The 24,761-nt window shown below is 40.0% G+C and overlaps 2 protein-coding genes across 3 annotated transcripts in view; one reads left to right on the top strand and one right to left on the bottom strand.

Moving 5' to 3' along the window:
• The window catches only part of LOC140730489 (echinoderm microtubule-associated protein-like 6), a 343,576-nt gene that overhangs the window by 25,043 nt on the left and 293,772 nt on the right, over positions 1-24,761 (bottom strand). Inside the window, exons 31-36 of one of the 2 annotated variants that reach the window (XM_073050994.1) lie at positions 14,178-14,198; positions 13,631-13,804; positions 5,678-5,886; positions 5,111-5,268; positions 2,297-2,411; positions 267-455 (exon numbers count right to left, since the gene is read on the bottom strand). In XM_073050994.1, coding sequence (XP_072907095.1) covers positions 267-455; positions 2,297-2,411; positions 5,111-5,268; positions 5,678-5,886; positions 13,631-13,804; positions 14,178-14,198 — 866 coding nt within the window. The remainder of the gene's footprint in view (positions 1-266; positions 456-2,296; positions 2,412-5,110; positions 5,269-5,677; positions 5,887-13,630; positions 13,805-14,177; positions 14,199-24,761) is intronic. The other variant, XM_073050996.1, reaches the window with a different exon arrangement.
• Positions 1-24,761, top strand: part of LOC140730495 (clathrin heavy chain linker domain-containing protein 1-like) — a 408,057-nt gene that overhangs the window by 205,543 nt on the left and 177,753 nt on the right. The window lies entirely within an intron of this gene.

Below are 24,761 nucleotides of genomic sequence, written 5' to 3'. Positions count from 1 at the left end.
AGAACTACAATTTCACACCATAATTTGTATATGAATTTATTTATCAGATTCGAATGTTATGACACTAGGGTTTTGGGAGTGGTCTCTAACGGAGATTTCAATACAGTTAGGAAACTGAAAAAACAAATAAGGAGAAGAATAGACCATCACAGATCTCGATGGAAAGAAAGCAAATAAAGCAAATACATTTGATAAAAGGCAACAGGAAGGCAGACATCAGCAATATTTAGGAATGCATCAATTTTAAAAAATCTTTCCTTGCTTACTTTATCAGCCAAGTCCCAGATTCTTATTGTACCATCATCACTTGCAGAGATCAGGAGATCTTTCAACGGGTGTGTAGCAAGGCCCCAAATCTCTCCTTCCATATGCCCATCGATCAGGCTATTTGAAGCTGCATTCTTTTCCCCAACTTCAATTATCTCACAATCTTTTGTTCCTACTAGTATTTTCCCCTGTAATCAAAAAGTATTATTATGCAAAAAGCAAAGGTAAATCTGAGGAAATACATATATATGCTTGCTGGAATTTTCATTGATCATGGCTATTGTAGGATTCATAAGCAGATTTCCTTTAACAGCTATTTAAGATTCTGAGAATATTACTACTCTATTGCTGGACTTGGAGCTTTCTGAATTTATCTTGTGCTATCTTACTTTCCAACATTTCAAAATTCCAGTTGAGAGTGGGGGGTGAGGGAGAGAGAGGGAGGGGGAGGGGGAGGGGCAAGGGGAAGGGGGAAGTAGAGAAAGGATGAGAAGGAGGGGATAGAGGGGGTAGAGAGGGACAGAGGGTGGGGGGGTTAGTGGGGGTTGTAAGGTGAGAGGTAGGGAGAGGGGTGGGGAGAGAGACGGGAAATGGGAGAGAGACAGGAGAAATGGGAGAGAGATGGGAGAAGGGAGAGAGATGGGGAAGGGGAGAGCGATGGGGAAGGGGAGAGCGATGGGGAAGGGGGAGAGAGAGTAGTTAGAGAGGGAATGAGGGGTTGGGGGGTAGAGGGGAGGTGAATTAGATGAGAATAGGCAGCTTGGCTGGCTTATAACAAAAGCATTGCATAAGCAACAAAAAGACTTTTGGACCAGCGTTCACGATGCACACAGGCATTATATTTGCAGAAGGTAGTATCTAAGTAACTGAATTTGCATTCAGGTACTAAATATATGAATAGGCTGAACAACAGAATAGTGCTTCTAGATAAGTCAGTTTGGGTGATGGGTGAAAATATGATTTTGCATGTTGAAATGGAGAGATGATCTGCAAAAGATGGATGGCAAGTTGAGTCAACGGGCCTTTTTTCTCCTTTATTGTTTGTTACCATCACTTATGGGGTGTGGGCATTACAAACATGTCAGTATTCAATTGTTTCACTGCCTTTTAAAAGCTGGTTATGAACCACTTTCTTATCATCCACACCAAGTCCAGCTCCTTCAGCTTCTTCATCAAAGAGCAACTCACAGATTGCGTAGACCAGCAGTACTTTAATTTCTTAATGTCCAGCAGAGTCTTGCAATTGTAAAAAAGAAGTTTAAAAAGGATGATAACACTTTTGGTTGACCCCATAGAAGCCACTGTAATCAAACACATTACCATTTTTACCAGAACTGAGAGTGTTAACTCGCTGCTTTTCATTTTGTCACAACTGACACAAATATTCTGTGTATTTGGTGGGTGATAGTGGGGTATGTATGTTTCAAATAGTATGGAATTGCTCAAATGAACCAGTCTTTCTTTTAAAAAAACCTACCCAGGAACCTAATTTCAGCTACACTGGCTGAAATGCTAACAAACAGGATGCGACATTATCCAGTATCACAGTCAGACATCCATCATAGCAGATATTGTTTCAATAATGTCTTCCACATCAATAATATTGTGGTGAGCATTTGGTCCATAATGACAGATGAGAAAAGCTCATTTATTTCCACTGGTGATTTTACTGTGACAAGCACAATAACAGACCTAGCATGATGAGCCAGGGGGAGAACTACTTAGTCACATACAGACAGGGAAGGTGATTATTGCACACCCCATTTACAGTAAGGGTGAACCCCAGAGCCCCACAATATTCATCAATTTTGAAAAATTTAATCATAGCATTTCCAAGTATTTGCTTTCCTTTGTTGAATAATTTGTTGCAATACACTGAAATGCACAATAGGAGCTATTTTAGTCTTCTTTATTGACAATTTAAACCACACACAATTTTATTATATATTTTTGTATAAATGGAACCACTTCAAACAATATCATAGCAATAACCTTTGATCAAAAAGTATTTCAAATTTAGGTTTCTGACCTTTCCTCTGCAAACTGAACGAACAATGTCCAAAGGTTGTCCTGTCTCCAGCTGGAATGCTCGGCATCGTTTCATTTCTTGATCCCAGAGTTTTACTGCACCTCCTTCTTTTGTCCTTTTGGAATCAAAGGGAAATCCATTTAGCAGTCAATTTTATGAATAGCAAACAACTAATGCTTTGACTATAATAGTATAAGGTACTATATATTAGTGTGTATAAAAATGTGTATGTATGTATTGGCGGTCCGGATCGAAGCCTGAAGGTCAATTGGATGTGCGGATCAAAGCCCGAAGGTCGATTAGAGCCCAGAGTTTCGATTAGAGTTCTGGATAGAAGCCCAAGAGTTGGTTGATTGGTAGTCCAGAGGTTGAGGCCCAATGGTCAGAGTCCAAGTCAGCACAACTCTGCAAGTCCACTGGGGAAGTCTAGGGTCCAATGTCTGCATATCTGCCAGTCCACTAGAAGTTTCAAGCCTGTCCTGGGGTTAGAGGGCTTGTGTATGTTTGTGGGTAGGGAGGAACGGGGGTTGTTTTGCTTTGTTGCTTCATTGCTTGGTATGTTCTGTGGTGTTCTGCTGAACATTATGGGTAACCAGGAAACTGGTGGCCTATTAGAGATCTAATTAGAGCCTCAGGGATTCAAGGCAAATTGACTGCAAAATTGGCTTAGTAATAGGAGACCGTGTGTAACAGTGCAGGGTTGGTTTTATGATTTGGAGCCTGGCATGCACCCAGGGACTCTTACAGTTTGCTGTATATACAACATAGGAGATTTGAACAGTAAACCTCAATGGTTTACAGACTATAGAAAGATATTTATCAGACGTTAAGTTAGGCTGATCAACAGCAGATTGAATTTAATCTCAACAGGTATGAGATACAATAGGTTTTGCAAAGTCATACAAGGGTAGGACATACACAATGAACGGTAGGGCGGAAAGGAATATTGAAGAGCAGAGAGACCTTTGTTTACTAGTTCAATTATCTCTGAAGGTGGCAGCACAGGTAAATTGGACCGTAAAGAAGGTCTACAGGGCACTAGTCTTCATTATCTTGGGCACAGAATAAAAGAACAGGAAAGCTATAGTAGAGCTTTATAAAACATTGGAACACTGTGAACAGATTTGGTCACCACAGTATAGAAAAGGATGGAATTGCTCAGGAGAGGATGTAGAGGAGGATTTTCCATGATGTTGGTTGGGATGAAGTGTCTCAGTTATGACAGAATAAGTAGGGTTGTTTTCTTTAGAGCAAAATCTGTTGACAGGTGTACAAATATTGAGGGCATATTAATAGTTGATGGTAGAATGCTTTTTTCCTTACAGATGTTGGAATAACAAGAGCATACGAGCATAAGGTAAGGTGTAATGGTTCTGGAGGAGATGCAGTACAAGAAGAAATTTTATCACCATGAGTTTGGTTGAAATTTGAAATTCATAGTCTCATAACACTTTATTACTATGTAGCAATAGCCATGACATAGAAGGGTATAGACCAAGTGTTGTTAAATGTATTAATATAGATGGTTACTATAGGGTTGGATGGGGTTAGGGTGGGTGAAAGAGTGAAAGGCTTGCTTTATGCTGTATGAATTCATGATTCTAGTGTTTGGAATATGACTGCAAGGGAAATGCTACATAGAATCAAAAGACTGGGCTGTGTATTTTAGTGTGTCTGCAAATAATAAGTGTTATTCCCTTGTTCCACTCCGCTTTTAATTAAATCTTTAACAATTTGTGTGCTCTTGAAGCCTGAAGAGGGCCTGCTGGATCAAATGGATTCTTGGCTTCACCTAGTTGATGACAACCTAATAATGGAGGTACAGAAAAGGTGCAAATGCCCATGTCATCTGGCAAGTAGAATCTGGCATTGTTCATGTTGTCCTGCAGGTGAACTGGAGCAGAGGAGTGGGGTATTGTTGGATTCCTTAATGCCTAGATTCTTGCCATTTGCAAGTTGGTTAGTAGCTTGTATAGTGGTTATACTACTAGCTAGCAGTAGAATAATCACAAACAGATCTCAGGGAATATCATGAATCTTCTCAGGGTGTTCATAAGAATTCATTGTGTTAAAGGTGAGGTATTCACTGGGTAACTTTAGGCTGATTATGGATTGATGTTAAGTACTTACTCTCTCAGTTGATCCATTGCACTTATTCTCTCTACAGTTAAGAAGAATAACAGACCATCCTATAGAAATATATACATTTCTAGTGGGCAACACGAGTGAATCTGGCATTAGAATCTGGCCACACTCCTGATGAAGGGTTTCGGCCCGAAACGTTGTCACTACCTCCTCCCATAGATGCTGTCTGGCCTGCTGAGTTCTGCCAGCACATTGTGTGTTTACATTTCTAGTGGGGCTTGACACACTAATTGTAAGGGTGATGTCTATCCTAACCAAGATATTTGAAAGCATGAATCATCATCTCAAAAGAAAGAATTGGCCATTCAATATAAATTTGAAAATAACTTCCTACACCCAGAATGTAAATGAAGCTCTGAGACTCAGTAGGCTCATAAATTGCTATTTGATGAATACATCAGGGAAAATTACATTTGTACAGGAAAATGGTATTGACATAACATTCAGTCATGAACTTTCTGAATAAGTAGTACTAAGGATTAAAGGACCTATTCCACCTTCTACTTCATATGTTCTTATGCACAATCCTGTTACTGGTTTATGAGAATCTATATAAATTAATCATAATATAATCACGCTCTGCCAAATACTAACCAGTTTGTAAATAATATAGTATACTTTTATCATGATAGATACAACATCAGTAAAACACATAACAATGTATCTTACGGTTTTTCCTTGCCTCCTGTGACAATCAAGCCATCTCTTAATGTTGTGTACATTGTAAAGACAGGTCCTATATGGGCTTTTGCTACAACTCTGATTACAATGTGATCTTTCCAGACATATACATCCCCGTTTATGGCACCAGAGAAAGTAAGGTTATTCTGTAAAAGACATTTTAAAAAAAGGATATATTATGAATATATTTCTTGTATATCCTTTATAGTTGACACTGTCACATAGAATAGAACTTGGAAATTCTTATAGCAGGAAGACTGGCATCTAAAACTGAGATGTTACACCACCACCATATGGCAAGTTTACACAAGCAGCTTCTAGAATTAGAAGCTGCTTATTACGGAATAATATGCACAAAAATATTTATAATAGTGGAAGATAACATATCTGACAAAATAGTGGCAAAAGAAAATATCTTTTTGTGGACTGACACATGAATGCAGAGAAATTACTATCTTATGTAGCTTGTCAAAACTTTGTATCAAACACACCATCAATGCTCTAGCTGAAGAATTATTGTGGAAGCAGTGGAAAGTAATTCTAACCAGTACTTACTGCACCGAAGGCAACAGATAACATGGTTTGCATCTTTGCATCATCCATATTGCCAATTATTCCCTTTTTGGAAAGCAACGCACCACCAGCTAAGGTCCAAAATTTGATATGCTTCACCCCCACAGATACAAATTGTGTGTCTGAATCTGGGCGAAATTCAACCACAAATATTCTCTCACTATGGGCTGCTTTGCTTGCAACTTTAGCACCTAAAACAAAAGAAAGTCAAGTACTTCATTAGTAAATCTATTTGTTATATCAGTGCATTTCTGAAAACCTTTGGTTTCAGATAAAGCATTGGAGAAAAAATATAGTTGAAAACAATTTTCTCATCTTTTATCTAACTGAAGTAGAATTATGCAAAATAGTTAATTGTTTTTTTCACAAATCCATATATTATTGCTGAATCATGGTACTAGTATTCAATTCAATCTAATTTTTGAGACATTAAATTGTTATTTTTGTGAGAAGCATAAGGATGATAAATAATGTAGAAAGGCAAAGCATTTCAGAAAGAACATTTTGGTCGGTATTTGGGTTTTAGAGGAGTTAACATTTGAGGATTAAACATAATCTGATCTGGAACTCTCATGTTGATGTTGGAAAAAATATTTTCACCTTCTCCTACAACTTGTTTCAGTCACACATGCATCAATTTCTACTCAAAAATTCCTCAACCTACCATATGCATGGTTAATCATCATGTACTTTAATATGATATTGTTAGAGTCTCACTTCTACTACCATCCATTGTGGCACCTGGTGACATTAGCCATCTTCTACAACAGATGTAAAATTCTAAAATCATTATGAATGTTCTTTTTCAAGGATTACAAAAATAATCCTATTTCCTTTCAGATAACTAAAATGTTCTTTGGCTGATGATAGTTTAAGAACTTCCATCTATAGAGTACCTACAGAAAAAGAACACATATCATAAAAGCAAATACAAAGATGCAATAGTGCAGCAGCAAACAGTCAAAGTAGGGGAACTAACTGAGGTCTTTGTATCTGAACAAGGGAGTTAATTAATGACATAGAGAGGTAAATAGATTTTGATGTAGCAGTTATTACAGAAATATGGTTCAAAGGTGATTAGTAGAATAGCTCTGATGGGAAAGGATGATATTGGGAAAGTGATGAGTTGTTACATAAAGATTAGGTATTAAAAATAAGGGAGGTAAAACTTAAAAGTAGTAAGTGGTGGAAACACTGGGTTCAGTTGTCTGTAGGATTCCTAACACCAGTAATGATATACAATCTATAAAGACACAATGGGAGTTGCAATAATCATTGAAGCCAGGGGTGGGGTGGGGTAGGGGAGGAGATAGTGGAGTGGGAATTTGTCTTCAAATAGACTGGGTAAATTCAATTGGTAATGGCCTTGAAGATGAAATTATGGAGCATACTTTAGGCAGTTTGCTATAATAATCTGTTGTGGACCCAACCAAGGAACAATCTACTTTAAATCTGTAAATTAGTAACCTGAAAGGAAAGAATTCTGTGGGAGATTGGATAATAATGAAAGAATTTCGCATCACGCTTGAGAGTGACAAAGTGAATTCCTAAACTTATCCTTTAAACTTAAATAAAAACAGCTATATGAAGTATTATACCTTTTAATCTTATTTTCCAGTGGTTGATAAACAGTGAATGACACTTAAATTTAAGTATTCTCAGTGAATCTAAAATTCATTAGTTAGCCATGGATAGAAAAGTGATCCACCCATAGCTAACTAAGGTTCAGAATGATAGCAGGTTAAAAGGCTAATAAATATGTAAATATTATTACTAGATAGAAGGATAGTAGGAAAACATTAGGTAGCAACCAAAGAGACTACACAGACAAAAGAAAGAGTAGATCATCATCAGGCTGGAATACCTCAGGAATTAGCAGTTAGTCCTCAGCTTATTACATTATTGACTTTGAATAAAACACCAAATGTTTTGTATCCAGACTGATGATACAGACTCAAGTTGAAAAGTACATTGTGAGGGCACCAAGAATCTGTAAAGGCAATAAAGATGGCAGGCGGGGAACAAAAAAGGGGAAATTCAATTCAATAGGAATAATCAAAAAGGTTGTAATTTTAAAAGTTCTGGATTTTAAGAAAATCGGTGCACTTTTGCAAGAAATACAAAGTTAGCACTTTGGCAACAGGTCGAATTAAGAAAGCAAATGGGATATTGGCCTTCACTGCAAGGGCGATCAAATACAAGGTAAGGAGGTTTTGCTATAATTGTACAAGGCTTTTGAGAGATCACACCTACAGTAATGTATATAGCTTTTGCTTCTTTATTTGAGGGAGACCATACCTAGAGGCATTTTGTGTGTGTTGTTTGAATTTCCAGCATCTGCAGATATCCTCGTGTTTGCTAGAGGTACAAAGTACAAGTTCACTAAATTGATTTCTGGCATGAAGGGGTTGTCTTCTGAAGAAAAATTGAACGGAATAGAGCTTGGAAGAATGAGGTGATTATTTTGAAATATGTAAGATTTTGAAGGGGAATAAATATGTTTTATGCTGTAAAGATGTTTTCCTCAGTTTAAGAAAATAAAACAAGGAGAATTAACTTAGGATAAGGAATTGGCCAGCCTGAGTTGTAGGCATGGCAGCAAAGTAGATCAAAGATTAGACAGGCAGAGAGGAGAATCAAGATCAAAATAGAGTTAATGCAGAAAATCAGATCAGTCATGATCTTATGTAATCATGTGGCAGGCTTGTGCCATCTATCCCTGGAGTGCAGTTGGATGGCTCAGTATCAAACTTAGCAAAACTGCTACCTCACAGTATCCGCAACCTGTTTTGAATCCTGACCTTGACTCCTACCAGTGTGAAGCTTGCACATTCTCCCTATAACCACATGACTTCCTCCCAAGTGCTCCAGTTCTCTCACACATCCTAAGGACATGTGGGTTAGTAGCTTAATTAAACTACTCTGGAGTGTGAGTGACTGGAAGAACCTTGTGAAGTTGATGGTATTGTAAGGAAAATTGAAAACAATGATTAATAATGCCCTGTTTCTGTTACCTTTCTCTCTAGGACTCCACTACCTTATCACAAGTACTCTTTTTTGTCATAATAGAAATGACCCCAAAAGAAATTTAAACTTGTTCATGAGCATCTGTGATTAATGGTGGCATGAACTGAAGGTAGCAATGAGAAACATGTACAAGACAACATTGACTTAGGTATCCCTTCTACCTGGAATCTTCTCTTCTGTTTGCACTATTGATAGTGTATTCAGCAAAAGCCTCAATACAACACACAAGCATTTTAGAGATTTTACTTTGTCTGACTTTCGGTTTTATCAAAATGCCTATTAATTTTTGCGTACAGTTCTGGTCACCGAATTGTAGGAAATATGTCGACAAAATAGAGAGAGTACAGAAGATTTATTAGAATGTTACCTGAGTTTCAGCACCTAAGTTACAGGGAAAGATTGAACAAGTTAGGTCTTTATTCTTTGGAGTGTAGAATGTTGAGGGGGGACATGATAGAGGTATTTAAAATTATGAGGGGGATAGATAGAGTTGACGTGGATAGGCTTTTTCCATTGAGAGTAGGGGAGATTCAAACAAGAGGACATGAGTTGAGAGTTAGGGGGCAAAAGTTTAAGGGTAATACGAGGGGGAATTTCTTTATTCAGAGAGTGGTAGCTGTGTGGAACGAGCTTCCAGTAGAAGTGGTAGAGGCAGGTTCAGTATTGTCATTTAAAGTAAAATTGGATAGGTATATGGACAGGAAAGGAATGGAGGGTTATGGGGTGAGTGCGGGTCAGTAGGACTAGGTGAAAGTAAGCGTTCGGCACGGACTAGAAGGGCCGAGATGGCCTGTTTCCGTGCTGTAATTGTTATATGGTTATAATTTATAAAAAGGCCTATAATGACTGAGAAACTGGTGCAGGGGGCAGGGCTTCAGGTTCTTGGATCATTGGGATCTCTTCTGGGGAAGATATGACCTGTATAAAAGTGATGGGTTGCACATGAACCTGAAGGGGACAAATATTCTCATGGGCAGGTTTGTTAGAACTTTTGGGGAGGATTTAAACTAATTTGTTGGCAGGGAGGGTGGGAACAGGAGTGAAGTGACTCAGGATAGGACGGATGGTAAGAAAGCAAAGATAGCATGCAGTCAAGTCTGTCAGGAAGGGCAGACAGATTATAAGACAAAATTGCAGCCAGCAGGGTGTGCATCAGTGTATTAGGGATGCAGAATTGAAAAGGGTAGCAAATACAGTACTCAAAGTGTTATATCTCAAGGCACAGAGTGTAAGATATAAGGTGGATGATCTTGTTGCACTATTACTATGTCAGGAATGAAGTTGTGGCAATCACTGAAATATGTCTGACGAATGGTGTAGTTGGGAGTTGAATGAACCAGATTACACATTTTATTGGGGGGGGGGGAAGGTAGGATAGGAAGGTAGGCAGAGGGGCTGGTGTGGCTCTGCTGGTAAAAAATGGCATCAAATCAGTAGAAACATGTGACACAGGATCAGAAGATGTTGAATCCTTGTGGGTTGAGTGAAGAACCTGCAAGGGTAAAAGGACCCCGATGGCAGTTATATACAGGTCTCCCAACAGTAGCTGGGATGTGGACCATAGATTACAACAGGAAATAGAAAAGACATGTCAAAGGGGCAACATTATGATAATCATCAGAGATTTCAACTTGCAGGTCGATTGGAAAAATGAGGCTGGTAATGGATCTCAAGAGAGTGAGTTTGTTGAATGCTTATGAGATGGCTTTTTAGAGCAGTTCCTTGTTGAGCCTACTAGGGGATCAGCTATACTGGATTGGGTGTTATGTAATGAACTGGAGGCAATTAAGGTAAAGGAGCCTTTAGGAGGCAGTGATCACAATATGATTGAGTTCAACTTGAAATTTGATAGGGAGAAAGTAAAGCCTGACCTAGCAGTATTTCAGTGGAGTAAAGGAATTTATAGTGATATGAGAGAGGCATTGGTAGTGGTACAAGAGGGGAGTTGGCCAAAGAAAACTGGAAGGAGATTGTGGTGAACTACATATACCTGTCTGGACACGCCCCCCCCCCCCCCCCCCCGCTGACTGCTCCTGTGGCTCCTCCCACAGACCCCGGTATAAAGGCGATTGGGGCCTGAGCCCTGCCTCTCAGTCTCCAGGATGTAGCATGGTGGTCAATTGCTGCTTGTTCTTTCTTCCAGTCAATAAAAGCCGATATCTCGCCTCACGTCTCAGAGAGTTATTGATGGTGCATCAGAGATGCTGGCAGTGATGACAGCAGAGTAGCAATGGCGTGAGTTTCTGGGAAAACTCAGGAAGGTGCAGGATAGATGCATTCCAAAAACAAAGAAATACTCAAATGGCAAAACAGTACAACCACAGCTGACAAGGGAAGTCAATGCTAATGTAAAAGCAAAGCAGAGGGCATACAACAAAGCAAAATTTAGCAGGAAAATAGAGGATTATGAAGCTTTTAAAACCCTACAGAGATCAACTAAAAGAATCATTAGGAGGGAAAGCATGCTAGCAAATAATATCAAAGTGGATAGTAAAAGCTTTTTCAAGTTAAAAAAAAGAGATGAGACCATTAGAAAATGAGGCCGAAGAAATAATAACAGGGGCCAAGGAGATGACAGATAAACTAAGTGAGTATTTTAAATCAGTCTTCACTGTGGAAGACACAAGCAGTGTGCCAGATGTTGAAGGGTGTGAGGGAAGAGACATGGGTGCAGGTACTATTACATGGGAGAATGTGCTCAAGAAGCTGAAAGACCTAAGGGTACAACAGTCACCTGGACCAGATGGGCTGCGCCCCAGGGATCTGAAAGAGTTAGCAGGAGAGATAATGGAGGCATTAGTAGTAATCTTTCAAAAATCATTGCCCCAGGGCATGGTGCCAGAGGACTGGAAAATTTCAGATGTTACTCACTCTTTAAGAAAGTAGGAAGTCGGCAGAAAGGAAATTATAGACCAGTTAGCCTGACCTCAGTGGTTGGGAAGATGTTGCAGTCAATTGTTAAGGTTGAGGTTATGGAGTGCTTGGTGATACTGGGCAAAATAGGACAAAGTCAGCACGGTTTCCTTCAGGGAAAATCTTGACTGTTGGAATTCTTTGAGGAGATTACACATAGGACTGACAAAGGGGATGCAGTAGATGTTGTAAATTTGGACTTTCAGATGGGCTTTGACAAGATGTCACACATGAAGCTGCTTACCAAGCTAACAGCCCATGGTATTACAGGAAAGTTATTGGCATGGTTAGATCATTGGTTGATTGGTAGGAGGCAGCAAGTGGGAATAAAAGGATCCTTTTCTGGTTGGCTGCCAGTGACTAGTGGTGTTCCACAAGGGTTCGTGTTGGGACCACTTCTTTTTATGCTGTATATTTAGATGATGGAATAGATGGCTTTGTTGCTAAGTTTGCAGATGATACGAAGGTTTGTGGAGGGGCAGGTAGTGTTGAGGAAACAGGTAGGCTGCAGAAGACTTAAACAGATTAGGACAATGGGCAAAAAAGTGGCAAATGAAATAAAATGTTGGAAAATGCATTGTCATGCACTTTGGTAGCAGAAATAAATGTGCAGACTATTTTCTAAATAGGGAAAAAATCCAAAAATCTGAGATGCAAAGGGGCTTGGGAGTCTTTGCGCAGAACACCTTAAAGGTCAACTTGCAGGTACAGATGGTGGTGAGGAGGGCAAATGCAATGTTAGCATTCATTTCTCGTGGTCTAGAATATGAGTGCAGGGATGTGATGCTGTGGCTTTAAGACATTGGTGAGGCCTCACCTTGAGTATTGTGAAAAGTTTTGGGCTCCTCCTCTAAGAGGAGATGTGCTGACATTGGAGAGGGTTCAGAGGAGGTTCACAAGGATGTTTCTGGGAATGAAAGGGTTATCATACAAGGAACAGTTGATAGCTCTAGGTCTGTACTTGCTGAAATTTAGAATGATGAGGGGCAATCTCATTGAAACCTTTCAAATGTTGAAAGGCCTAGTCAGAGTGGATGTGGAAAGGATGTTTCCCATGGTGGAGGAGTCTAGAACAAGAGGACATAACCTCAGGATAGAGGAGCATCCATTTAAAACAGAGATGTGGAGAACTTTCTTTAGCTAGAGGGCTTGTTACCACAGCTACCTGTGGAGGCCAGGTTGTTGGGTTTCTTTAAGACAGAGCTTGATAGGTTCTTGATTGGACACAGCATTAAAGGTTATGGGGAGAAGGCCGGGGAATGGGGCTGAGGAGGGGAGTAAAGGATCAGCCATGATTGAATGGCAGAGCAAACTCAACGGACCAAATGTCCAAATTCTGCTCCTTATGTCTTATGGTCTGTGCTACTGACGCCTACGTGGAGTAGTTGTATTCAATTATGGATTCCACTCCCTAAGTCCATTTAGGAGAGTATTTCCATCATCTATGTGTATAAAATTCTATTTGATTGGGAGGGGCACTTGAGCCATGAAAAAATAAAGTAGTAAATTAAAAATAAAAGATGGAATTCCTGGTAAAAGCCAGGAATGTCTAACCCTTCAACTATTGCTGAGGCAGACCCCTATCTTTTGGTTAAGGCTACTTCAGCATTCTCGTCCTGTGATATTCATGGTCTTCATTTGAATAGTAAGGTTTCTCGTTGAAGGTTAAATGAACTTTGTATCAAAATGTACTTCCAACTATCTTTGAAGGCATGCCTATCATTTTCACAAAGGACCTAGATCAAAAATCTGGAAACACACTGCTAATATGCAACTGGCTTGATATGCTCTTAATTACTATTCAAAATAAAAATCTATCAAGCAGAGGATAAATTCCTAGGGTGAGAAATGTATTTTGCCTATGTATTCATGACATGGTACTGTTACTGAATCTACAAATTATTTGCTTACATTTATTTGTTATACAATGAACGAAGGACAATGGCAATGGAAAGTGAAATATATATGTTAATTAAAATAAATTACACCATTTACCTTCTTGCCATCTCCAAACAGTGATGGTATGTTCAGGATCGATGCCCACTGATAACAGCAGCTTGCCTGTAGCACTGAAGTTAACATAACAGACACCCTTATTATGAGAACAACGCAGGATGGAAAGTGTCTGCTTGCTTATGGCATCCCATACATGAATGGATGGAGTTGCTCCTGGTAATTGTAAAAAAGAGTATATGCATTAAATTTAAACTAGGAAAAAAGAGAAAGACATTTAAAACTTGATGGCCATTTATATTAGCTCACAAATACTTTTATTAATTAGGTGCATATAATCTGCTACAATGCAGTGACAGTCTATTCATCTAGCTCGAGAAACGTACACTGAATATTTACTATCCTAATGTTATCTACTAAGCATAGGGACAAACTGAACAAAACCATGGGCTGCACAACCACATGTATCTGCGCTATGAGCAAATACATTATTACAGTTTCACAATGACAAAAGAATCAGTGAAGCTGCTCAAATAAAAATAAAGACAATGATGGAATGGGGGATAAGGACAAAAGCTGATAGCCTTACCTGATGGATCTGTAATATCACCTGCATTGAGACAGCAATTGCAAATGAGGAAATATTGATCCAAGATATACTATACCCTCTCATGATGAGTTATTACACAATAGTATCAAAGGAGAAATATTGACGACAAATTAAATGTGCATAATGAACACAAGGTAAAATGTGTTTTAATAAAAAGCAAAATTTTGCTCTGAAGCTAAACAAATGATGACTTGAATATTACATTGATGAAACTATTATAGGATTTGGACTTTAATAAATGGCTTTAATGACTTTAATTCCAAAATAATTGCCATGTATTTTAGACATTTTAATTATAAGATGAATAAACAGTAATTAGTACATCATATAACTGAATTGTTACAAATTGACATAATTAATGGACACTATCAATACTTAAATTATTACAAAAAGTTATTCCAAGATGGATTTAAAGACCAATAAGTCAATGAGGTATATTGATCCTTTTGCTCATTTAAACTAGTATCAATGAAAATTTTGACACAATTTTCAATTCTCTTGTCTTCAATAGTTAGCGTGCTTCATTACATGATACCCTTAAAGGGATGGTATTAACATTCTTAAATATCTAAGAAAGCATGAACACTTTGTCATTGTTCATGAAATGGACAATGCACAGTGGTGAGGATGCACAGTTGGACTTCACTCCTGCATCTAAAAACCCAATTTAGAGATTTTGCATGAACAATCACTGTATAGCAAAGTGACTGCAGACTGGGAAAGAACTAAGAATGTGTTTAGATGGACTTTTTCTCCCATTGTTGTGGCTCAAGGCATTTCACTATTTTAAGAAGGTATGCAAACGTCCCCAGGTCAAATATTAAAATATATTTCTGGCAAACAGTAAATATCTATTCCTCTACTAAACAGGAACTATGTTATTATTTCACAATTGTGTGATCTTGATTTGCACATATTGGCAGCATATTTTACAATAGTAACCGGAGACCGCTATTGCAAAGCATGCTGCTAAGTCTTACAATAGTCTTGAGATCTTTAAGGACAGCATTCAAATGAAAATCCTTTCCTCATTTCAACATTCCACATTAGAAGTGACTGCAAGTTGTGTACGTAATATAATATTATAAAGGGAATAGCCATTACTTTTAAAAGGAATCAAGAGCTGTAATTGGGATTGTTGCATTCAAAAGACAGTAATAAGTAAAGAATGGAGTGGGTAGAAAAGTTTTTAGACTGTTTAGTTGAACCCATTGATGTAGGTAAAAATACAGTATTTATTCTGTATCGATTGAGTTACGGTACAAGAAAACTTAAGTTAATACATTAAGAGGTTGGATTATTTAAGGAGAAAATATGAGAGATTTGCATAAAAATGATAAATGTTGCTTTCATTGAAATTTATTCACCTGTTCCATAAACAATTTTTTTCAGATTGTCATAGAGTTAGAGTGAATTTAAACATGTGCAACAATATCAAAAGAAAAATTGATTTGCTAATGATGGGTCAATGAGAAAATGGAATTTGTAACAACTTGTGTTTTAAGTACTATGACAATCCTTGAGAACTTCACAATGGCATCTGCAGTACATATATACATTTGTAGCGTAAAATGAGCCAAGCACAGTGAGAACTGCTGCCTAATATTTGCAATGAATATTTAACATGGGTATGCAAAGGAGGCATATCATGAAGTTAATCAGTGCATTGTCCAGATTTAAACCACAATTCAATAAGGTTCTTGGCAGTGTGGAGGATCAGAGGGATCTTGAGGTCCAAGTCCATAGGACACTCAAGGCTGCTACGCAGGTTGATTCTGTGATTAAGAAAGCATACAGTGCATTGGCCTTCATCAATCGTGGCATTGAGTTTAGGAGCTGAGAGGTAATGTTGCAGCTATATAGGACACTGCTCAGACCCCACTTGGAGTACTGTGCTCAGTTCTAGTCACCTCACTATAGGAAGGATGTGGAAACCATAGAAAGGGTGCAGAGAAGATTTACAAGGGTGTTGCTTGGATTGGGGAGCATGCCTTATGAGAAAAGGTTGAGTGAACTCGGCCTTTTCTCCTTGGAGCAACAGGATGAGAGATGACCTGATAGAAGTGTACAAGATGATGAGAGACATTGATCATGTGGATAGTCAGAGGATTTTTCCCAGGGCTGAAATGGCTAGCATGAGAGGACATAGTTTTAAGGTGCTTGGATGTAGGTACAAAGGAGATATCAGGGATAAGTTTTTTTTACGCAGAGTGATGAGTGCGTGGAATGGGTTGCCGGTGACGTTGGTGGAGGTGATACAATAGGGTCTTTTAAGAGACTCCTGCCTGGACAGGTATATGGAGCACAGAAAAATAGAGGGCTATGGGTAACCCTAGGTAATTTCCCAGGTAAGGACATGCTCGGCACAGCTTTATGGGCCAAAAGGCCTGTATTGTGCTGTAGGTTATCTATGTTTCTATATTTCTAAAATCTAGTTCACTGTCATCTGACTATACATGTACACAACCAAACGAAACAACATTCTTCTGGACCATGGTGCACTCACAATAAATATACCACACACAGCACATAAAACCACAAGTAAATTAATAAAATAATGTATTAGTCTGCAGCACAGGTAAAGAATAAACAGTAAACAGCTCGCTGTCCTAGTGACAAAACCTTGGTGGTGGCAGGGTATTCATTAGTCTCACAGCCTGGGAGAAGCTGTTATCCTGTCTGGCAGTCCCTAGTCCTGATGTTCCTGTATCTCCTTCCTGATGGTGGTAGGTCAAAGAGACTACGGTATGGGTGATGTTTTGGGCCCTTCATGTACAACGCTCCTGGTAAATGTCACAAATGGGGGGGCGGGGCAAGAAGGAGACCCTCTTAGCAAATTTTACTATTCTTTGTGGGGTCTTGTTGTCAATGCCTGGGAGATTCCATACCACACAATGATGCAACCAGATAGGACACTCACGACGGTGCTCCTGTAGAAAGTTGTTGGAATGGGGTCAGGAAGCCTTACACATCTCAATCTTTTCAGAAAGTGTAAACACTGCTGTGGCTTCTTGACTAGTAAGGTGGTGCTGTGGGGCCAGGTTAGCTGTCATGTGTACATCAAGGAAATTTGTGCTCTTCACTCTCTTCATGGCAAAGCCATTGATGTGCAATGGAGAGTGGTCAACCAGCACCTTCCTTAAGTCCACAATCACCGCTTTTGTCTTGTCCATGGTGAAATTTAGGTTGTTATTCTCACATCATTTCACAAAACTCTCTACCTCCTTTCTGGATGCCAACTCATCATTGTTGCTGATGAAGCCATAACTATAGTACCATCAGCAAACAAGATGCAGCTTGAGCTGGATCTGGCAGTGCATTTATGAGCCAGCAGTGTGAACAGCAGCTGGCTGAGCACACAGCTCTGAGGAGCACCAGTGCTCAGCATGACGGAGTTTGAGATACTGCGGACAACTTGGACTGACTGTAGTCTTTCCATCAAGAAGTCAAAGATCCAGTTACAGAGAGGGCTGTTGAGTCCCATTGAGGACAGTTTACCCAGCAGTCTCAGAGGGATGATCAAATCAAGTCAATGAACAACTCCTAGTGTACGAGGAATCATTTTCTAAGTGGAACAAGATGAAGTGGAGGGGTGAGGCCATGGCATCATCAGTGGACTGGTTTTTGTGATAGGTTAATGGGAAAGGATCCAATGTAGCTGGAAGGTAGAATTTTATATGATCCATTACCAGATATTCAAAGCACTTCATGGATTGTTGAGGTCAGTGCCATCAGGCTGCATTCATTTATGCCAGTGTATTTATTTTGCGATACAGCGTGGAGCAGGCCCTTCCAGCCCTTTGGGCCACCTCACCCCAGATACCCCTGACAAACCCAATTTACCCTAACTGAATGATAGGACAATTTACAATGACCAATTAACCTACCTGGTGTGTCTTTGGACTGTGGGAGGAAACTGAAGGACCTGGAGAAAATCCACACATTTCACAGGGATGATGTACAGATCCGCCTTACAGAATGGCACCAGAATTTATCTCTGAACTCCCCAAGCTGTAGCGCAACGTGCCAATCGCTACACTACTGTGGTGTCCAGTTACCGTTGCTCTCTTGGGAATCAGAATGATGGTGGGTGCCTTGAAGCATGCAGGGACAATACTTTGTTGCAAAGAGATGTTGAAGATGTCTGTTAAAACTTTGGTTAGCTGTAGCGCACAAGTCCTCAGCACCTGGCCAGATCTGTTGTCCGGCCCTGTTTTGTGTGGGTTTACCATGACTCGGATCCTCCTGATTTTGGTATGGCCAAACAGGGTGCCTACTCCTCAGGGGGAAAGGGAACTTTCCTTGATGTGTCATCATTCATTGTGTCAAATCGGGTATCGAAGGCATTCTGCCTATCAGGAAGGGAGGCATTGTTGTCATTGACGTGCAGGATGGACTAGTAACTTATTATTGTTTGTATACATTGTCACATGTGCTGCATGTCCCTTGTGTCACAACGGAGTCTGTGAACTTTCTGAGTACTCTCACTTTGATTTCCTGATGGCACGGAGGAGTACAGCTCTTGCTGACCTTCGATACCTAAGCAGTGCCTGAACCTGTGCAGTCAACCATGGTTTTCAATTTGCCCCAGGCAGTATAGTGTTTCATCCCTATAATGTACTCCATGCACTTTCTTACGTAGCTTGTCACTGATCCCGCATATTTATCAATGTTAACTTGTTGATTGTAGGTAACCATTTACCTGAATATTCTGCATCGTACTTATGAAACAGAAAACACTGAGGCGGCACCTTCTGTCCAGGTCCCGATCCCGATCTCCCTGTAAACTGGTTTGACTCATTTAACCAGCAGTCTGTATGCAAGGATTAGCAAAATGGGTGTGTGGTCTGAGTATCTGAGATGGGGGTGGGGAGAGCAGCATTGCAGGCTCCACGAATGCTGGTATAGACCAAGTCTAATATATTCCTTCCTCTGGCTGCAAAGTGGAATGCTGGTAGAACTTTGGCAGGGCAGCTTTAAGTTGGTGACTGAAGTCACCAGCAACAATAAAGAAGCCATCAAGGTGAGTGGCACAGTGCTCGCAGATGGTGATGTAGAGCTCCTGCAGCGCTTCCCCAGTACTAACACAGGAGGTGGTGGGGGGTAGAAATGTAAACAGTGACAATCACAATGGCAGTGAACTCCCTTGGTAAATAGAAGGGCCTGCAATTCACCATTAAAAACTCTATCTGTGGCGAGCAGTGGACGTTCACACACCAGTTCTTATTTATTTTGTCCCACAGATCTCTTCCATGGGTTGTACCTGAGGTCACAGCATTTCTGTCCACTGAAAGGAGATTAGGCATTCTAGCTGGATGGCCAAATCTGGAGTGCTGTCCTGGAGCCACATTTCTGTCAGGACAAGTGTGCAGCAGTCCCTCATCTCCCACTGGTTCAGACAAAAGCACAGATAATCCATTTCATTTTCACGTGATCGGATGTTAGTGAGAGAAATCACTGGGAACTCGTGTCTGTAGGGACCTGCTTTAATTCCGCTCAAATACCGACACGCACTGCGCTTCTGCATCCTGGCGCACTTCCAACATCAGATTCCCAAATAGCTGCAGTAGGCTGTGACGCAGTGCGAGGGCCCGTTTCACACATTAGGCCATAACTGCGCAGCACTTTCATTGTCCAGCTCACCAGCAACGTAGACTTCCAGATTTTAGTATTTTAGAGCTACTTCTAAAACTACCTTTTAGAGTTCATCATTCCACCTAATGCTTTCTCTCAGCCAAATGACCCAATAACATTACAACACTTTGGGATTATCAGCTAATTATAGCTTAGTTGCTGACTCATATTTTTAAAGAGTCTGGCAGTCTATATAGTGGTCTTCATGATTGTTTCAAAATGTAAAAGCAGACACTCATAAGAACATAAGAAATAGGAGCAGGAATAGGCCATCCGGCCCATCGAGCCTGCCCCGCATTCAATAAGATCATGGATGATCTCTCTGTAAACTCAGCTCCATCTACCTGCCTTTTCCCCATAACCCTTAATTCCCCTACTATGTAAAAATCTATCTAACTGTATCTTAAATATATTTAGTGAAGAAGTCTCAACTGCTTCCCTGGGCAAAGAATTCCACAGATTCACCACTTTCTGGGAAAAACAGTTTCTCCTCATCTCCGTCCTAAATCTTCTCCCCTGAATCTTGAGGCAATGTCCCCTGGTTCTAGTCTCACCCACTAATGGAAACAACTTTCCTACTTCTAGCTTATCTACCCCTTTCAAAATTTTGTATGTTTCTATAATATCTGCTCTCATTCTTCTGAACTCCAGAGAGTATAGTCCCAGGCGACTCAATCTCTCCTCATAGGTTAACCCCTTCATCCCAGAATCAACCTGGTGAACCTCCTCTGCACTGCCTCCAAAGCCAGTATATCCTTCCTCAAGTATGGAGGCCAGAACAGCACACAGCACTCCAGGTGTGGCCTCACTAGTACCCTGTATAGTTGCAGCATGATCTCCCTGCTCTTGAATTCAATCCCTCTAGCAATGAAGGCCAACATTCCATTTGCCTTCTTAATAACCTGCTGTACCTGCAAGCTAATTTTTTGCGATTCATGAATAAGTACTCCCAAGTCACTCTGCACAACAGTATGCTGCAATCTTTCACTATTTAAATAATAATCTGTTCTTCTACTATTCCTTCCAAAGTGGGTGATCTCGCATTTACCAATGTTGCATTCCATCTGCCAGACCTTGGCCCACTCAGTTAATCTATTTATATCCCTCTGCAGACTCTCCACATCCTCTGTACAATTTGCTTTTCCACTCAGTTTAGTGTCATCAACAAATTTTGCCAAGCTACACTCACTCCCCTCTTCCAAATCATCAATGTAAATGGTAAACAGCTGCGGGTCCAGCACCGACCCCTGCAGCACCCCACTCACCACTGGCTGCCAACCGGAGAAACACCCATTTATACCAACTCTCTGCCTTCTATTGGTTAGCCAATCAACTATCCATGACAATACACTTCCTCCGACTCCATGCATCCATCTCTTATTTATAAGCGACACCTTGTGTGACACCTTATCGAACACCTTCTGGAAATCCAAGTATATGACATCCACCTGTTCCCCTCTATCCACTGCACTCATTATGTCCTCAAAGAACTCCAGTAAGTTTTTCAAACAGGACCTACCCTTTCTGAATCCATGCTGCGTCTGTCTAATGGAACCACTCCTTTCTAAATGTTTTACTATTTCTTCCTTCATGACAGCTTCAAGCATTTTCTTGACTACAGATGTTAAGCTAACTGGCCTATAGTTGCCCGTCTTTTGCCTACATCCTTTTTTAAAAAGTGGTGTGATGTTTGCTGTCTTTTAATCCGCTGGGACCTGCCCAGAGTCTAGAGAGTTTTGATAAATGATTGCCAACGCGTCTACTATAACCTCCACCAATTCCCTCAGCACCCTGAGATGCATCCCATCACGACCAGGGAGCTTATCTACCTTCAGGTCTTCTAGTTTGCTCATCACCATCTCTTTAGTGACATTGATTTTATCGAGGTCCTCACCTCCCATTTTGTCCATAACATCCTTCTTTGGCATATTAGACGTGTCCTCCATCGTGAAGACTGACACAAAATAGTCACTCAATGCCTCAGCCATTTCCTTATCACCCAATATCAATTTCCTCTTTTCGTCTTCCAAGGGACCTACGTTGACTTTAGCCACTGTCTTCCTCACAGATAGTTTATAGATTTTAAAGTCTCTTTTAAAAACAATGCTTGCACACGAGTGAAATAGTAAGAATTCTCTTGGAACAGCACAAACCTCAGAAGGCAAGACAGGATGGTGGAAGAGGGAATAGGTGAATAAGGGCTCTCAAGATCACCTGCATACACCTTGGGTGTTCTGGTTGTTAATGCAAACAGTGCATGTCACTGTGTTTTGATGTACATGTGATAAATAAATCTGAATCTAAAGAAGAGAGTATGCTCAAAGAGTAATATCCCAGAATCCCAAAGAGGAATAGCTTGTGATGTCTGTTCAGACATCCTAATGTCAGCTGCTGCAACAAAAGCAACATTACAGGCTGTAAAAGTGACTATGCCAATGAAGTATGTTCTTGTGCCCTCTCAGCTGGTGCTGAACATTGACTTACTTGCCACTTCTTAGTTTTTTAAACACTGTTGTGTAGATGCTGAGTGATTCCTACATCCATTTTCAACTGCTATGCAAGTACATCACTTTTGGTTCTGTTTTCATGCAGACACAAGAACCCACTCTTCTCTTTGATAACTTAGTTTGTATACATTTAACCAATGTGGATGTATGCACATGGGCCTTCAATATTTTGCAAATTTATGGTCCTATTTTCATTCTTACTGATATGTCAGTTTCAGAATATATTACTTTGACTTCACATTTTGATCATACTTTTATCTGTTCTACTGAATCAGAATCCCAGTGGTAATACCAAAGAATACACTCCAAAGCTAGCTGTGCCCATAATCAAACTATCTCATTACAAAACCAGCATCCACCTGACAGAATGGAAAATTGCCTAGGTTTGTCATGCTCACAAAAAGCAGAAAAACACAAGCCAGCTATTTACCACCTAATCAATGTGCTCTCAATGATCAACAAGGTGATGGAAGATGTCATTGATGGTACTGTTTGGAGGCATACACTCACCAATAACCAGATCACTGATGCCCAGTTTAGGATTTTACATAGACCAATTGCTGACCTCAAGCATCAAAGTGACCTGATAAAATTGAGGTCTATGGGCATTAAGGGGATTATGCTAGAAGTGAATTTCCACAATAATGACCTCGATAAACAAAATTAGGTGCTGTTTAATTGGATAGAAATATTATGCAAAACAAGCTGTGGTGTGCTTTTATGCTCTTCAAAGTTCAAATTAAATTAATAATCGAAGTATGTATATATGTTACCATATATACTACTTTGAGATTCATTTTCTGCAAGTGTTTACAGGAAAAAAGAAACACAAAAGTATTTCATGAAAAAATATAGATAAACAGACAATGAGTGACAAGCACCAATATTCAAAAGAAGACAAACTGTGCAAATAAAAGAAATACAATACTGAAAAAGAAGTAAAAAGTCCTTGAAAGTGGATATGTAGTTCTAGAATCAGTTCAGACTAGTGGTAATTGAAGTTAGCCATTCTGGTTCAGGAGCTTGATGGTTGTATGGTAATAACTGTTCCTGAATTTGGTGGTGTGGGACCTAAGGCCTGTCCGATGTAGTACCGAGAAGAGGACATGGCCTGGATGGCGAAGGTCTTTAATGATCGATTCTGCTTTCTTGAGCTCTATGTAAATGTACTCAATGGTTGAGAGCACTTTGTCTATGATGAACTAGGTTGTATCTGTAGCCTTTTCTGTTCCATTTCCACATCAAGCAGTAATGCAACCAGTTAGGGTACTCACCACTAAGCATCTATAAATGTTTGTCAATGTTTCTCAAAGTTTTTGGTCTATTAAACTTCAGATAAAAATATCTACTTGATGTTAAATAAACTTTGGGTTAGCACACACAGATTTGAGATGATTTGTGCAATAGGCATAAATTATTGTTTTAGCCAATGTTAATTTCTTGTGCTGGGTTTGACAGTTCTAGAACAGTACTGGTATTCTCATTTTACGAAGGATGCAGTGGAAGCCATTTAAAGAAGATTTACTGGACTGATACCTGCAATGGCCAGGTTGTCTTACATGGAAAGATTGGAAGGCTAGGTTAGTATCCAGTGGAGAACAGAAGAGCAAGAGGTGACTCAGGTGATACATACAAGATCCTGAGCAGTCTTGTCTGGGTAGATGTGGAAATGTTTCTTCTTGTGGGAGAATCTAAATTAGGAGCTAGAATTTAAAAATAATGCTTTATGAGTGGATCTTTAAATAAGAAATGGATTATTTTAAAGACCTCTGCCACTCAATAGTGGGAATTGAGCAAATATACAGGAAAATTGTACAGAGGTATAGTTAAACTAGAATTGTAATTTGGTGGGTGGGAGAAGGGGTAAAGTAAGAAGCTAGGAAGGGAAAAGGTCAAAGAGATAAAGGGCTAAAGAAGAAAAAAGATCTGACAGGACAGGAGAGATGGCACTTCACATGCAAGTTCGCCAGGGTCATCCATCTGGTTTCTACTTCATCAGTGAGACCCAACGCATACTGGAGACTACTTTGTTGAGTGTCTTTGCTCTGTCTACTGCACAAGGCAGAATGTCCCATGGCTACCCATTCTCTTTCTGACATGTTTGTTCATAGCCTCCTCTCTTGCCATGATCAGGCTAAGCTCAGGCTAGATGAGCAACACCTCAGATTCCATCTGGGTAGCCCCTAACCAGATGGCATGAATATTTATTTTTCCAACTTCTGGTAATTACTCCCCCTTCCTCCTCCTCTCTTTTCCCATTCCTCATTCTAGATACTCTCCTACCCTTTCTCTTCTCCTCACCTGCCCATCACCGTCCTCTGGTTTCCCCCTCCTCTTTCTTCCATAGTCCACTGTCCTCTCCTATCAGATTCCTCATTCTTCAGATCTTTATCTTTCCTACCTGTCCCCTCCCAGTTTCTAA

The sequence above is a fragment of the Hemitrygon akajei genome, chromosome 7 (assembly GCF_048418815.1).
Source record: "Hemitrygon akajei chromosome 7, sHemAka1.3, whole genome shotgun sequence".
In the NCBI taxonomy this organism is placed as follows: Eukaryota; Metazoa; Chordata; class Chondrichthyes; order Myliobatiformes; family Dasyatidae; genus Hemitrygon; species Hemitrygon akajei.
The sequence above is the reverse complement of the archived record's forward strand: the minus strand, read 5'-3'. Positions and strand labels throughout refer to the sequence as shown.